At 49.0% G+C, this 17,915-nt stretch overlaps 2 protein-coding genes across 2 annotated transcripts in view; both read right to left on the bottom strand.

Annotated features, from left to right (window-relative positions):
• The window catches only part of plch1 (phospholipase C, eta 1), a 138,231-nt gene extending 120,674 nt beyond the window's left edge, over nucleotides 1-17,557 (bottom strand). The window contains exon 1 of the mRNA XM_029774038.1: nucleotides 17,323-17,557. The gene's annotated coding sequence lies outside the window, so the exon portion shown is untranslated. The remainder of the gene's footprint in view (nucleotides 1-17,322) is intronic.
• On the bottom strand, nucleotides 708-17,130 carry LOC115206860 (extensin-2-like). The gene is made up of 4 exons (XM_029774037.1): nucleotides 17,076-17,130; nucleotides 15,570-16,012; nucleotides 14,461-15,486; nucleotides 708-1,520 (listed from the first exon to the last, which is right to left on the bottom strand). The coding sequence occupies exons 1-4, from the start codon at nucleotides 17,128-17,130 to the stop codon at nucleotides 708-710; spliced, it is 2,337 nt and encodes a 778-aa protein (XP_029629897.1).
• Nucleotides 17,558-17,915: the final 358 nt, after the last annotated feature.

Below are 17,915 nucleotides of genomic sequence, written 5' to 3'. Positions count from 1 at the left end.
TCTATACACAGGAGCTGCTCCTGAACTCTGGTCTATACAAAGGAGCTGCTCCTGAACTCTGGTCTATACAGAGGAGCTGCTCCTGAACTCTGGTCTATACAGAGGAGCTGCTCCTGAACTCTGGTCTATACAGAGGAGCTGCTCCTGAACTCTGGTCTATACAGAGGAGCTGCTCCTGAACTCTGGTCTATACAGAGGAGCTGCTCCTGAACTCTGGTCTATACAGAGGAGCTGCTCCTGAACTCTGGTCTATACAGAGGAGCTGCTCCTGAACTCTGGTCTATACAGAGGAGCTGCTCCTGAACTCTGGTCTATACAGAGGAGCTGCTCCTGAACTCTGGTCTATACAGAGGAGCTGCTCCTGAACTCTGGTCTATACAGAGGAGCTGCTCCTGAACTCTGGTCTATACAGAGGAGCTGCTCCTGAACTCTGGTCTATACAGAGGAGCTGCTCCTGAACTCTGGTCTATACAGAGGAGCTGCTCCTGAATTCTCCCCTCAGGTCAGCTGACACCAGACACCCCAGCCTGTCAGGTGCTGCCCCTGAACTCTGTAGACAGAGGCTGTAAATCACAGGGAGACGGACCAGGAACATGTGGGAAAACAAAGAGGGGGAGAGGAGATGAATGATGAGAAGAGAGGAAGGAAGGAAGGAAGGAAGGAAGGAAGGAAGGAAGGAAGGAAGGAAGGAAGGAAGAGACTGATGGTTAAGGGGAGCAAACAGAGTGGTAGAGTAGGGGTGGATAGAACGGGAGCTGGTCTGGACTGGGGTTGGAGGTGAGGAGACTGACAGAACGGGAGCTGGTCTGGACTGGGGTTGGAGGTGAGAGGAGACTGACAGAACGGGAGCTGGTCTGGACTGGGGTTGGAGGTGAGAGGAGACTGACAGAACGGGAGCTGGTCTGGACTGGGGTTGGAGGTGAGAGGAGACTGACAGAACGGGAGCTGGTCTGGACTGGGGTTGGAGGTGAGGAGACTGACAGAACGGGAGCTGGTCTGGACTGGGGTTGGAGGTGAGGAGACTGACAGAACGGGAGCTGGTCTGGACTGGGGTTGGAGGTGAGAGGAGACTGACAGAACGGGAGCTGGTCTGGACTGGGGTTGGAGGTGAGAGGAGACTGACAGAACGGGAGCTGGTCTGGACTGGGGTTGGAGGTGAGAGGAGACTGACAGAACGGGAGCTGGTCTGGACTGGGGTTGGAGGTGAGAGGAGACTGACAGAACGGGAGCTGGTCTGGACTGGGGTTGGAGGTGAGGAGACTGACAGAACGGGAGCTGGTCTGGACTGGGGTTGGAGGTGAGAGGAGACTGACAGAACGGGAGCTGGTCTGGACTGGGGTTGTAGGTGAGAGGAGACTGACAGAACGGGAGCTGGTCTGGACTGGGGTTGGAGGTGAGAGGGGACTGACAAGTAGCAGGAGATGAGGCCTGAGCTGGGGTTGGAGGTGAGAGGTCACTGCCCTGAGTAAGCTCTCCACTGTGACAGGCAGCCAGTAGACAGAGACATGACAGGACGGTGACTGGAAGTTACAAATTACTCAGAGGTTTACCTCTGCACCTTTATTCTGATATGGTAGTTTTATGGTGGAAGACATTTTTTTCTTTTTTTTTGCTATTCGTCTATTCACACTACCGTCCATAGCTTTACAATAAAGCTAGGCTTGGCTAATGTCAGAATTAAAAAAAACACACGTGGTCTTTCGCTGCAAGGGTTCATTTACATGTATCTAATATAGCTCCTACAAACCCATAATATCTATCCTTGTAGACCGTAGAACTATGACATCCAAACACTGATCAAATGTGAAAAATACATTACATTTATACAAGCACATAGATGAAATAGTGAAATGCTGCCTAGCTCTCTCTCCTCTCTTCCATAAAGACAAATAGCATTGTCAGATCTCATATAGGAAGTTCTAGACTTAGTATTCCGTCTGCCACATAGACTTAGCATTCCGCCTGTAACTAGACAGAGAATGTCGTTGCTGAGATCCACGGTGGTTTGGCCCAGGGGGAATGGTATTAATGGGCAGGAGTGTGTTGTCATGCTGTGGTGATGTGTACATGCCTCTCCTCTCTGTAACCCAAGCCACCCACTAGCTCAGGGGAACACAATCTGCTCATTCCTGTCCAATGGAGTCGTGTGAAAATATGCCCTCATTAATAAATGTAACAGTCTTTCTACTGTTGATTTTATTTCTTTACTTATCTATTGTTCACCTAATACCTATTTTTTACTTAAAAATTGCACTGTTGGTTAGGGCCTGTAAGTAAGCATTTCACTGTGAGGTCTACACCTGTTGTATTCGGTGCACGTGACAAATAAACTTGATTTAGTTGTCCTCTCTGAAGGCTGTGTCATGCAGAGTAGATATTCCCTCATTCTGAAGGCTGTGTTATGCAGAGTAGATATCCCCTCATTCTGAAGGCTGTGTCATGCAGAGTAGATATTCCCTCATTCTGAAGGCTGTGTCATGCAGAGTAGATATTCCCTCATTCTGAAGGCTGTGTCATGCAGAGTAGATATTCCCTCATTCTGAAGGCTGTGTTATGCAGAGTAGATATTCCCTCATTCTGAAGGCTGTGTCATGCAGAGTAGATATTCCCTCATTCTGAAGGCTGTGTCATGCAGAGTAGATATTCCCTCATTCTGAAGGCTGTGTTATGCAGAGTAGATATTCCCTCATTCTGAAGGCTGTGTCATGCAGAGTAGATATTCCCTCATTCTGAAGGCTGTGTCATGCAGAGTAGATATTCCCTCATTCTGAAGGCTGTGTTATGCAGAGTAGATATTCCCTCATTCTGAAGGCTGTGTCATGCAGAGTAGATATTCCCTCATTCTGAAGGCTGTGTCATACAGAGTAGATATTCCCTCATTCTGAAGGCTGTGTCATGCAGAGTAGATATTCCCTCATTCTGAAGGCTGTGTCATGCAGAGTAGATATTCCCTCATTCTGAAGGCTGTGTCATGCAGAGTAGATATTCCCTCATTCTGAAGGCTGTGTCACAGGGGATGAAGTTATCCTCAAGGTGATCCAACTCAAGAGACCTCACCTGCACACTCATGGGTAATAAGGAAGTGTTCTATAAGGGCTCAAATGCAAAGCCTCATGGGTAATGAGATAAGTGAAGTGTGTGTGTGTGTGTGTGTGTGTCTGTGTGTGTGTGTGTGTGTGTGTGTGTGTGTGTGTGTGTGTGTGTGTGTGTGTGTGTGTGTGTGTGTGTGTGTGTGTGTGTGTGTGTTTGTGTGTGTGTGTGTGTGTGTGTGTGTGTTGTCGGTTCCTCCGTTAATGACACAAACCAAATGACTAATAGCAGGAGGCACTGAGGCAGACTGACTCATACACCCGGGACCACAGGACAACAGGGCCTGGAGACAGGGTGGGGGGAGAGAGGGGTGGGAGGTTGGAGGGATGGGGAGATAGGGATGGGAGGAGGAGAGATGGGGGAAGAGAGGGGTGAGAGAGGGAGGGATGGGGGAGAGAGGAGTGGGAGGAGGAGGGATGGGGAGAGAGGGGTGGGAGGAGGAGGTATGGGGAGAGAGGGGTGGGAGAGGGAGGGATGGGGGAGAGAGGGGTGGGAGGAGGAGGGATGGGGAGAGAGGGGTGGGATGAGGAGGAATGGGGAGAGAGGGGTGAGAGAGGGAGGGATGGGGGAGAGAGGAGTGGGAGGAGGAGGGATGGGGAGAGAGGGGTGGGAGGAGAAGGTATGGGGAGAGAGGGGTGGGAGGAGGAGGGATGGGGAGAGAGGGGTGGGAGGAGGAGGTATGGGGAGAGAGGGGTGGGAGGAGGAGGGATGGGGGAGAGAGGGGTGGGAGGAGGAGGGATGGGGAGAGAGGGGTGGGAGGAGGAGGTATGGGGAGAGAGGGGTGGGAGGAGGAGGTATGGGGAGAGAGGGGTGGGAGGAGGAGGGATGGGGAGAGAGGGGTGAGAGGAGGAGGTATGGGGAGAGAGGGGTGGAGGAGGAGGGATGGAGGTTGGAGGAGGGTGGAGGTGTAGGGATGGGAGATTGGAGGAGGGTGGAGGTGTAGGGATGGGAGGTTGGTGGAGGGTGGAGGTGTAGGGATGGGAGGTTGGTGGAGGGTGGAGATGTAGGGATGGGAGGATGGTGGAGGGTGGAGGTGTAGGGATGGGAGGTTGGTGGAGGGTGGAGGTGTAGGGATGGGAGGTTGGTGGAGGGTGGATGCTTAGGGATTGGGGGTTTGTTTAGGTTTAGGGATGGGTGATTGGAGAAGGGTGGAGGTTATAGGATGGGAAGTTGGAGGAGGGTGGAGATTTAGGGATGGGAGGGTGGAGGAGGCTGGAGGAGAAGGGGGATTAGGGATGGGAGGTTGAAGGAGGGTGGAGGTTTAGGGATGGGAGATTGGAGGAGGGTGGAGGTTTAGGGATGGGAGTTTGGAGGAGGGTGGAGGTGTAGGGATGGGAGGATGGTGGAGGGTGGAGGTGTAGGGATGGGAGGTAGGTGGAGGTTTAGGTATGGGAGGTTGGAGGAGGTTTAGGGATGGGAGGTTGGAGGAGGGTGGAGGTGTTGGGATGGGAGGATGGTGGAGGGTGGAGGTGTAGGGATGGGAGGTTGGTGGAGGGTGGAGGTGTAGGGATGGGAGGTTGGTGGAGGGTGGATGCTTAGGTATAGGAGGTTGGTGGAGGATTAGGGACGGGAGATTGGAGGAGGGTGGAGGTTTAGGGATGAGAGGTTGGATGAGGGTGGAGGTGTTGGAATGGGCGATTGGAGGAGGGTGGTTTAGGGATGGGAGTTTGGAGGAGGGTAGAGGTTTACGTATGGGAGTTTGGAGACTGGAGGGGGGTGGAGGTTTAGGGATGGGAGGTTGGTGGAGGGTGGAGGTGTAGGGATGGGAGGTTGGTGGAGGGTGGAGGTGTAGGGATGGGAGGTTGGTGGAGGGTGGAGGTGTAGGGATGGGAGGTTGGTGGAGGGTGGAGGTGTAGGGATGGGAGGTTGGTGGAGGGTGGGGTTTAAGGGATGGTCATTAGCTTTACACACCACAGTTCTACAATGAGATTCCATCTGTTTCTCTCACCTATTGTTTTTTCTAGACTAGAGAGGTTTTTCTACTCTGTTTTCATTTCATCCTCTATCACTCTCTCCCCTCTCCCACTCTCTCCCCTCTCCCACTCTCTCCCCTCTCTCTCTCTCCCCTCTCTTGCTCTCGCCCTCTCTCCGCACTCTCACTCTCTTATACTCTCAATCTCTTCCTCTCTTCCCTCTCTCCCTCTCTTCCTCTGACACTCTCTCCCCTCTCTCCCTCTCTTCCTCTGACACTCTCTCCCCTCTCTCACTCTCTCCCCTCTCTTCCTCTCCCCTCTCTCCCCTCTCTATCACTCTCTTCCACTCTCAATCTCTTCCTCTCTCACTCTCTCCCCCTCTCTCCCCCTCTCACTCTCTTCCTCTCTCACTCTCTCACTCTCTTCCCTCTCTCTCTCTTCCTCTCTTTCTCTCCCCTCTCTTCCTCTCACACTATCTCCCCTTTTTTTCACACACACACACACACACACACACACACACACACACACACACACACACACACACACACACACACACACACACACACACACAGTGCTTCTGCTTTCATCCCAAACTGAAACACCAGCTGTGGTTTTTGAGATAAGTCAATGAGTCAAAAGGTGATCGATCGGCTTTGCCAGCACTCAATTCAGCCTCCTCATATGTGTGTGTGTGTCTGAATTAGATTGGCCATCATATCAAAATTACACACAAAGAGAGCATCTGTCTCACACACCCCATTCCTACTACACACACACTCACACACCCCATTCCTACTACACACACACCCCATTCCTACTACACACACCCCACACACCCCATTCCTACTACACACACCCCACACACCCCATTCCTACTACACACACACACACACACCCCGTTTCTACTACACACACACTCACACACCCCGTTTCTACTACACACACACTCACACACCCCATTTCTACTACACACACACTCACACACCCCATTCCTACTACACACACTCACACACCCCATTCCTACTACACACACACTCACACACCCCATTCCTACCACACACACACACTCACAAACCCCATTCCTACTACACACACACACACCCCATTCCTACCACACACACACACTCACAAACCCCATTCCTACTACACACACACTCACACACCCCATTCCTACCACACACACACACTCACACACCCCATTTCTACTACACACACACACACACACCCCATTCCTACTACACACACTCCCACACCCCATTCCTACTACACACACACACACACACACACACACACCCCATTCCTACTACACACACACTCACACACCCCATTCCTACTACACACACACTCACACACCCCATTCCTACTACACACACACTCACACACCCCATTCCTACTACACACACACTCACACACCCCATTCCTACTACACACACACTCACACACCCCATTCCTACTACACACACTCACACACCCCATTCCTACTACACACACACACACACCCCATTCCTACTACACACACACTCACACACCCCATTCCTACTACACACACACACACACACACACACACACACCCCATTCCTACTACACACACACACTCACACACCCCATTCCTACTACACACACACTCACACACCCCGTTCCTACTACACACACTCACACACCCCATTCCTACTACACACACACACACACACACACACACACACACACCCCATTCCTACTACACACACACACTCACACACCCCATTCCTACTACACACACACACACACACACCCCATTCCTACTACACACACTCCCACACCCCATTCCTACTACACACACACACACACACACACACACACACCAATCCTACTACACACACACTCACACACCCCATTCCTACTACACACACACTCACACACCCCATTCCTACTACACACACACTCACACACCCCATTCCTACTACACACACACTCACACACCCCATTCCTACTACACACACACCCCATTCCTACTACACACACACACACTCACACACCCCATTCCTACTACACACACCTCACACACCCCATTTCTACTACACACACACTCACACACCCCATTCCTACTACACACACACTCACACACCCCATTCCTACTACACACACACTCACACACCCCATTCCTACTACACACACTCACACACCCCATTCCTACTACACACACTCACACACCCCATTCCTACTACACACACACTCACACACCCCATTCCTACTACACACACACTCACACACCCCATTCCTACTACACACACCCTCACACACCTCATTCCTACTACACACACACACTCACACACCCCATTCCTACTACACACACCCCACACACCCCATTCCTACTACACACACCCCACACACCCCATTCCTACTACACACACACTCACACACCCCATTCCTACCACACACTCACACTCACACACCCCATTCCTACTACACACACACTCACACACCCCATTCCTACTACACACACCTCACACACCCCATTCCTACTACACACACACTCACACACCCCATTCCTACTACACACACACCTCATTCCTACTACACACACCTCATTCCTACTACACACACACTCACACACCCCGTTTCTACTACACACACACCTCATTCCTACTACACACACCCACACACACACCCCATTCCTACTACACACACACTCACACACCTCATTCCTACTACACACACCCACTCACACACCCCATTCCTACTACACACACCCCATTCCTACTACACACACACTCACACACCCCATTCCTACCACACACACACTCACACACCCCATTCCTACTACACACACTCCCACACCCCATTCCTACTACACACACACACACACACACACCAATCCTACTACACACACACTCACACACCCCATTCCTACTACACACACACTCACACACCCCATTCCTACTACACACACACACACACACCCCATTCCTACTACACACACTCACACACCCCATTCCTACTACACACACACTCACACACCCAATTCCTACTACTCACACACCCCATTCCTACTACACACACACTCACACACCCCATTCCTACTACACACACACACTCACACACCCCATTCCTACTACACACACACACACTCACACACCCCATTCCTACTACACACACACTCACACACCCCATTCCTACTACACACACCCCACACACCCCATTCCTACTACACACACACTCACACACCCAATTCCTACTACACACACACTCACACACCCCGTTTCTACTACACACACACTCACACACCCCATTCCTACTACACACACACTCACACACCCCATTCCTACTACACACACACACACTCACACACCCCATTCCTACTACACACACACACTCACACACCCCATTCCTACTACACACACACTCACACACCCCATTCCTACTACACACACACTCACACACCCCATTCCTACTACACACACTCACACACCCCATTCCTACTACACACACACTCACACACCCCATTCCTACTACACACACACCCCATTCCTACTACACACACACACACACCCCATTCCTACTACACACACACACTCACACACCCCATTCCTACTACACACACACCCCATTCCTACTACACACACACTCACACACCCCATTCCTACTACACACACATACCCCATTCCTACTACACACACACTCACACACCCCATTATTTATTAGACTACTACACTACTATAACAGGCAAGGAGACACTATTTATCACACACAAACACACAAGATATCCCTCTAGTGGTGTGGGGGCTGTGCTTTGGCAAAGTGGTTGGGGTTATATCCTGCCTGTTTGGCCCTGTCCGGGGGTATCGTCGGACGGGGCCACAGGGTCTCCTGACCCCTCCCGTCTCAGCCTCCAGTATTTATGCTGCAGTAGTTTATGTGTCGGGGGGCTAGGGTCAGTCTGTTATATCTGGAGTATTTCTCTTGTCTTATCCAGTGTCCTGTGTGAATTTAAGTATGTTCTCTCTAATTCTTTCTTTCTCTCTCTCGGAGGACCTGAGCCCTAGGACCCTGCCTCAGGACTACCAGGCCTGATGACTCCTTGCTGTCCCCAGTCCACCTGGCCGTGCTGCTGCTCCAGTTTCAACTGTTCTGCCTGCGGCTATGGAACCCTGACCTGTTCACCGGACGTGCATCCTGTCCCAGACCTGCTGTTTTCAACTCTCTAGAGACAGCAGGAGCAGTAGAGATACTCTGGATGATTGGCTATGAAAAAGCCAACGGACATTTACTCCTGAGGTGCTGACCTGTTGCACCCTCGACATCCACTGTGATTATTATTATCTGACCCTGCTGGTCATCTATGAACATTTGAACATCTTGGCCATGTTCTGTTATTATCTCCACCCGGCACAGCCAGAAGAGGACTGGCCACCCCTCATAGCCTGGTTCCTCTCTAGGTTTCTTCCTAGATTCTGGCCTTTCTAGGGAGTTTTTCCTAGCCACCGTGCTTCTACACCTGCATTGCTTGCTGTTTGGGGTTTTAGGCTGGGTTTCTGTACAGCACTTTGAGATATCAGCTGATGTAAGAAGGGCTTTATAAATAAATTTGATTTGATAAACCCACGCACGCACACACCCTCACTTATCCTCAATCGAGCATAGGGCAATTCTCAGGCTAAGAGTTGAAGTAATTCAGACACATGTATCATTTGGAGTTTGAAGATGGAGGTCAAGTCACCTATTATTTACAGCCAGCCCAGAGAGAAGTCAGTCTTCTCTAAAGACCTGCAGGGCCGCTGCAAACAGGACAGAGCAGAACAGAGTTTCATCATGGCTGGCCCGGCCAGTGTCCTCACCCTGCCTTTTCTCTGCAACACACCCCAGACCCTCCTCTAGCCCTCCTGACCTAATGCTCTCCATGTTCCTCCTATCAGCTGAAGTACCACTGAGTAAGCCTGGCTTAGTCTGAACCTCTGGGTTTGCTATCCATTCCTGTTATCAGTTACCAGGTGGTTTAGGACTGGGAACCTCTCCAGCAGTGGAGGCTGGTGGGAGGAGCTATAGGAGAGCAGGCTCATTGTAATGGCTGGAATGAGTGTGTCCTGGGTGGCGCAGCAGTCAAAAGCAAAGCACTGCAGTGTTGAGGTGCCCCTACAGCCGGTGTGATAAGAAGTAGTCGGCCGGGTGGGTCATGTTTCCGAGGACGGCCAGGAGGGTCATATTTTGGGGGGGACGCATGATTCGACCTTCGCCCTCTCCCAAGCCCATTGAGGAGTTGCAGAGGTGAGCCAAGGGACCTAATTTGGGGACAAAACGGGGTCAAAAAAATAAGCTTGTGGCGAGTACTGGGACAGGAGACTGCTTGGGAATACCAACTGTCGAGAGCTCATCATTTTTTTAAATAAATTGTTTTATGTGTGTTTGAAACCACATTAATTCCATTCCAGGCATTACAATGAGCCCGTCCACCTATAGCTCCCCCCACCAGCCTCCACTGCTCTCCTGTTATCAGATACCAGGTGGTTTAGTTGGGGGGGGGACTCCCGAGTGGCGCAGTGGTCTATTGCAGTACCTGGTTTGAATCCAGGCTGCATCACATTTGGCCATGATTGGAAGTCCCATAGGGCGGCGCACAATTGGCCCAGTGTCGTCTGGGTTTGGCCGGGGTAGGCCGTCACTGTAAATAAGAATTTGTTCTTAACTGACTTGCCTAGTTAAATAAAGGTTAAAAAAAATGAAATGACTTGTTAAGGGGAAGTGGCTTGAACTTTATCCTTTAACCACACCTGTTACACTTCTCACGCACTGATCCTTCTCCCTCCAACTGAGACATCTTCCCTGACTGTTTCTACCAGGTAGTGATGCAGAGCATTGAGGTAGTCAACAGTGAGAGGGTGGAGACCGGGAAGACAGTAGAGAGAGAGAGAGAGGGGGTAAAGGCGTCAGCATGCTTTTGCCAAACTCAGCTAGGCGAACCAAACAAGTGTGCTCGGCATACTCCCTTAAAAGACCTTTGCTTGAAAAACAAGAAAAAAGTGGCAATAGTACTGTTTGTCCATTTTGAAACGCCGTAGCCAGTATCTTCCTCAAAATAGTCTGAATTAATCTAAAATAACTACGAAATCTGTTATACATTTTGCTGTTTTTGCAGAGGAGATCTTAGTCACGCAATTTTTCATCTAACTGAGATGTTTGGTGCAGTATTTCTCCATGAATATGAGTCATCTCTTGTTGAATGACAACAAAGACGTTATTGAAGAATCCCTACTGTTGACCAATCACAGATGAAGGACCACAGATTTTGGCTTGATTAGTTTCATCCTTATTCCATGTGAAAGTTGTCTCTGTAGTCCAGCAACACACACACAACTTTTAAACAAAATACAACCAGAGCAAAAACAGTCATAGACTGTCTGAATTCAGCTGTCTCAACAGTTCCATCATTGAACATTGATCTTTATCTCTGTGCTAGTATTTTTTTTAAACATCCCAAATAAGGTCAGAGAGATGAAAAGAGTGCCTTGTATGAGATGACTGGGCAGTCTTTAGAAAGAGAGAGAGTGGGCACTAGGCAGAGACACAGAGAACTCACACACACAAAAATTAGGGGTTTGAACAAGGGTTCTTCTAAGATCCTGAAAGTACTCTGAAGAACCTTCGGGTTCTTGGCACTGAAAATGGCCCCCAAAATGTCATTCCCAGAACCCCATAGGAGTTGGGGTTCATCGAGGAACCTCCTTAGTTGGTGGGGGTTCTTGCAGGAACCTAACTGCCCAACTGAAACATTTGGATTTGGATTTGAAAGGACAGCAGGTGCAGCCACTTAACTGAACAAAATGTAAAAGATCTCCTCAGTTTAAGGTTTGTCCCTTGTTATGATCTATATTGGTATTGTTTTATAATGATACCCTCTATCTTTTAATATGTGTTGGATTCACCCTACCTTCACCCTACCTTCACCCTACCTTCACTCTACCTTCATTCTATCTTCACCCTTACCTTCACTCTACCTTCACCCTACCTTCACCCTACCTTCATCCTACCTTCACCCTACCTTCACCCTATCTTCACCCTACCTTCACCCTACCTTCACCTCTGATGAATAAAACAGGAAACCTGTTCTATCACCATGTACTGCTAAATCATCCTGGTTATGGATACGGAGCACATCAACACATTAACATCAACAGGACAGAGGATGCGGAGCACATCAACACATTAAGATCAACAGGACAGAGGATGCGGAGCACATCAACACATTAACACCAGAGGATACGGAGCACATCAACACATTAACATTAACAGGACAGAGGATACGGAGCACATCAACACATTAACATTAACAGGACAGAGGATACGGAGCACATCAACACATTAACAGGACAGAGGATGCGGAGCACATCAACACATTAACAGGACAGAGGATGCGGAGCACATCAACACATTAACAGGACAGAGGATACGGAGCACATCAACACATTAACATTAACAGGACAGAGGATACGGAGCACATCAACACATTAACATTAACAGGACAGAGGATACGGAGCACATCAACACATTAAGATCAACAGGACAGAGGATACGGAGCACATCAACACATTAACACCAGAGGATGCGGAGCACATCAACACATTAACACCAGAGGATGCGGAGCACATCAACACATTAACATTAACAGGACAGAGGATACGGAGCACATCAACACATTAACAGGACAGAGGATACGGAGCACATCAACACATTAACATCAACAGGACAGAGGATACGGAGCACATCAACACATTAACAGGACAGAGGATGCGGAGCACATCAACACATTAACATCAACAGGACAGAGGATACGGAGCACATCAACACATTAACATTAACAGGACAGAGGATACGGAGCACATCAACACATTAACATTAACAGGACAGAGGATACGGAGCACATCAACACATTAACATCAACAGGACAGAGGATACGGAGCACATCAACACATTAACATTAACAGGACAGAGGATACGGAGCACATCAACACATTAACATTAACAGGACAGAGGATGCGGAGCACATCAACACATTAACATCAACAGGACAGAGGATGCGGAGCACATCAACACATTAACATCAACAGGACAGAGGATACGGAGCACATCAACACATTAACATCAACAGGACAGAGGATGCGGAGCACATCAACACATTAACATCAACAGGACAGAGGATACGGAGCACATCAACACATTAACACCAGAGGATACGGAGCACATCAACACATTAACATTAACAGGACAGAGGATACGGAGCACATCAACACATTAACATTAACAGGACAGAGGATACGGAGCACATCAACACATTAACATCAACAGGACAGAGGATACGGAGCACATCAACACATTAACATTAACAGGACAGAGGATACGGAGCACATCAACACATTAACATCAACAGGACAGAGGATACGGAGCACATCAACACATTAACATTAACAGGACAGAGGATACGGAGCACATCAACACATTAACATTAACAGGACAGATATATCCACTGGACTTGGGGTTCTGCTGGGAGTTTACCTCATATTGAGATTTTTTTTATCTTCTTTGCCACTAAAATCATAATAAACACTGAGAACTAAAATAGTGTGTTATTGTTGTTATTATTAATAATAACAGGGTAGTTCAAAAATTTACCCCAAAAGTTTGTTTGAGGATCTATCCTTTTAAAGGGTTCTTCAAAGAACTTATAGAGGTTCCCCCACAGTTTCAATTTGAAGAACCCCTAAAGGATACCTCAGGAACCTTTTTTCTTTTTAGAGTGTATACCACCTCATACTCCTGTCCTCTCTCACACGTTCTGTCTCTCTTTCTAAATCTCCATTTCTCACACATACAACCATTATTATGTGTCTTGACTGACACACACTACAGAAGTGGACCCACAAAGAGATCGGTTCACTTCAACACAATATCTGCCTCCTCCAATCCTCTACTCCTCTAGTCCTCTGAGAGAAATAGTTAAATTATTCATTAGGACTCACTGTGCTAACAAAGAGGATAGTTTCCACTCCAACCCTACTGAACCACCCAGACACACTGTCCATCATCCTGTCACAACAAGTGTCCAATAGATGTTAGGGAAAATCTTTTTTATTTTAACCTTTATTTAAACTAGGCAAGTCAGTTAAGAACAAATTGTTATTTACAATGATGGAACAGTGGGTTAACTATCTTGTTCAGGGGCAGAACGACAGATGTTTACCTTGTCAGCTCTGAGATTTGATTTAGCAACCTTTCGGTTACTAGTCCAACTCTCTAACCACTAGGCTACCTGCCACCCCATTCAACAATGTCTACCTCAATGTCCAAGGAAAACAACACACCCATCACAAAGACCTCCTATAACAAACACAGGTGTTGTCAATATAGTACAGGTCATTATCGTCACTGTGTCAGAGGAGGAACCATGCATGAACAGGACAAGTTGACTGAACCATAACCGGACTGGCACCCATGGCTTGGACACCTGATCCCTGTAGTGGAGCTGCCGTGCCTGGTAGAGGAGGGATACGGGTGGGGAGGCTGGGGTACTGAGCGATCTGATCCCTGGATGTGGTGCCTGGTAGAGGAGGGATACGGGTGGGGAGGCTGGGGTACTGAGCGATCTGATCCCTGGATTGGTGCCTGGTAGAGGAGGGATACGGGTGGGGAGGCTGGGGTACTGAGCGATCTGATCCCTGGATGTGGTGCCTGGTAGAGGAGGGATACGGGTGGGGAGGCTGGGGTACTGAGTGATCTGATCTCTGGATGTGGTGCCTGGTAGAGGAGGAATACGGGTGGGGAGGCTGGGGTACTGAGCGATCTGATCCCTGGATTGGTGCCTGGTAGAGGAGGGATACGGGTGGGGAGGCTGGGGTACTGAGCGATCTGATCCCTGGATGTGGTGCCTGGTAGAGGAGGGATACGGGTGGGGAGGCTGGGGTACTGAGCGATCTGATCCCTGGATTGGTGCCTGGTAGAGGAGAGATACGGGTGGGGAGGGTGGGGTACTGAGCGATCTGATCCCTGGATGTGGTGCCTGGTAGAGGAGGGATACGGGTGGGGAGGCTGGGGTACTGAGCGATCTGATCCCTGGATTGGTGCCTGGTAGAGGAGGGATACGGGTGGGGAGGCTGGGGTACTGAGCGATCTGATCCCTGGATGTGGTGCCTGGTAGAGGAGGGATACGGGTGGGGAGGCTGGGGTACTGAGCGATCTGATCCCTGGATGTGGTGCCTGGTAGAGGAGGGATACGGGTGGGGAGGCTGGGGTACTGAGCGATCTGATCCCTGGATTGGTGCCTGGTAGAGGAGGGATACGGGTGGGGAGGCTGGGGTACTGAGCGATCTGATCCCTGGATGTGGTGCCTGGTAGAGGAGGGATACGGGTGGGGAGGCTGGGGTACTGAGCGATCTGATCCCTGGATGTGGTGCCTGGTAGAGGAGGGATACGGGTGGGGAGGCTGGGGTACTGAGCGATCTGATCCCTGGATTGGTGCCTGGTAGAGGAGGGATACGGGTGGGGAGGCTGGGGTACTGAGCGATCTGATCCCTAGATTGGTGCCTGGTAGAGGAGGGATACGGGTGGGGAGGCTGGGGTACTGAGCGATCTGATCCCTGGATTGGTGCCTGGTAGAGGAGGGATACGGGTGGGGAGGCTGGGGTACTGAGCGATCTGATCCCTGGATGTGGTGCCTGGTAGAGGAGGGATACGGGTGGGGAGGCTGGGGTACTGAGCGATCTGATCCCTGGATGTGGTGCCTGGTAGAGGAGGGATACGGGTGGGGAGGCTGGGGTACTGAGCGATCTGATCCCTGGATGTGGTGCCTGGTAGAGGAGGGATACGGGTGGGGAGGCTGGGGTACTGAGCGATCTGATCCCTGGATGTGGTGCCTGGTAGAGGAGGGATACGGGTGGGGAGGCTGGGGTACTGAGCGATCTGATCCCTGGATGTGGTGCCTGGTAGAGGAGGGATACGGGTGGGGAGGCTGGGGTACTGAGCGATCTGATCCCTGGATGTGGTGCCTGGTAGAGGAGGGATACGGGTGGGGAGGCTGGGGTACTGAGCGCTTGGTCCTGTTATTTTAAATAGGCATATTTATTTATCTTTATGACTCCTCGTGCGACTCATGTGATTAATAACTACAAAGGCTCCAACTTTATGGCTCTTTTTTTTTAACTCAGAAACAAATAAGTAACTGACTCTAGAACCACCAGAGGCGGGCGAACACGCCTGTATCGGTTTACATCCGAGCTATACCTACCCGTCGGCCCGAACAAAGACTTGCCTTGTGGTGATTGCGGTTAACCAGCACAATGCGGGTGAGGGGGTTGGGTGAGAGGGTGAGAGGGTGCACCTTTAGGGCTTTGTCCGTGGGATGTCATTTATCAAATGCCCCTCTGTACCTCACCCACACTCTCTCTCCGAAAATCCCCAAGGATTCAGAGGGGGGTTACCCTGTGTCTTTCTTTAGGGGAGCCTTTGTTATTCACCATCAAATGCAATTCTGGAGCAAATCGGTGTCGCAAAAGGAAAATTAAGAGGAAATCCCAAATTATTGTCAAATGCATAAAACACTCACAACTTTGGTTTGAATCAATCTTGCAGATGAATTCATGATTTTCATGTCACTTGAAACATATACTTTCAAAGCTCACTTAATAAACAACCTAATATGTGTATTTATAAATAAATATATAATAACATTTGCCTAATCAAAAACTTAAAGCTTTAGTTTGAATAAATAGCCTTATGCAATGTCTCTTATAAACGACAAAACTATAAAACCTCTGTAGGCATGTAAGAAAAACATTGGGCAGTGAGCCCATTCAAAACATAGACTGACATAGGCATTCCCTGTAGCTCAGTTGGTAGAGCATGGTGTTTGCAACGCCAGGGTTGTGGGTTCGATTCCCACGGGGGGCCAGCACAGAAAAAATTATTTTACAAAAATTATGAAATGTATGCATTCACTACTGTAAGTCACTCTGGATAAGAGTGTCTGCTAAATGACTAAAATGTAATGTAAATGTAACATAGTTTTATGCGGTAGCCACCGTAGCTTAACTCAGAGATAAGGGCAGGTGCATTGGTCAGCAAGTTCCTTGGCTCCTCCGGCTGCAGCCTTCTTGCCCGAGCTCATCTCGTGAAAACAATACTGCAACTGTATCATTGTCAACGGCAACATGCTCACTTTACTCAGAAACGGACGCTGTGCCAAGCGAGAAAAAAATTAACTATGTTGACCATCGAAGAACACACAAGAACACTTGTAAAATATACCTCATCGATTTTTCCATCAAATGCTAGTCCAACAAAGAAAATAAATACTTACGTTAGTCCGTTCTTTCCAGGGTCAACTTCTAATAAAATGTCAACATCTATTCACCTGAATAATATTCCTTCGGGTTATTCCTTCAGGTTTTCCATGTCATGAAGTATACTAACAAATCAATAATATCCTTTTCCCGTTTAGCAGTGAAGGGAGAATGCCTAACTGTCCGGACCGAGACTCTACCGCGTTCCCGTTGAAGTGACCGGGCAACGTGTTAAAACCCGGAACAGGATTCTTGGAACGGGTTCCTGAAATATCTCTCTTGCCCTTAGGTAGCAGATGGGGGTGATTGAATAGTATAATTCGCACTAAATCCCAGTCCTGTCTCCCTAGTTATCTGTCACTCACTAACAAGTAAAACATTTATATCAATTAATTCACTTCCAAAAAAAAAGTGATATCATTTTTATCTTGAGTTTCAATTTCACAGTTCCATTTCATAGTTATTATCAGTGCAGTGTGTTATTATCTAGTGCAGTGTGTTATTATCTAGTGCAGTGTGTTATTATCTAGTGCAGTGTGTTATTATCTAGTGCAGTGTGTTATTATATAGTGCAGTGTGTTATTATCTAGTGCAGTGTGTTATTATCTAG

The sequence above is a fragment of the Salmo trutta genome, chromosome 13, assembly GCF_901001165.1.
Source record: "Salmo trutta chromosome 13, fSalTru1.1, whole genome shotgun sequence".
NCBI lineage: Eukaryota > Metazoa > Chordata > Actinopteri > Salmoniformes > Salmonidae > Salmo > Salmo trutta.
This window is presented reverse-complemented; position numbering and strand designations above follow the sequence as displayed.

Coding starts and splice junctions, on each gene's coding strand:
- LOC115206860 (XM_029774037.1), bottom strand. CDS start 17,130: ATGAGCTCGGGCAAGAAGGCTGCAGCCGGAGGAGCCAAGGAACTTGCT. Junction 15,487..15,569: donor GTACCCCAGCCTCCCCACCC/GTATCCCTCCTC, acceptor CTCCTCTACCAG/GCACCAATCCAGGGATCAGA. Junction 1,521..14,460: donor ATCAGGTGTCCAAGCCATGG/GTGCCAGTCCGG, acceptor TGTAACTTCCAG/TCACCGTCCTGTCATGTCTC.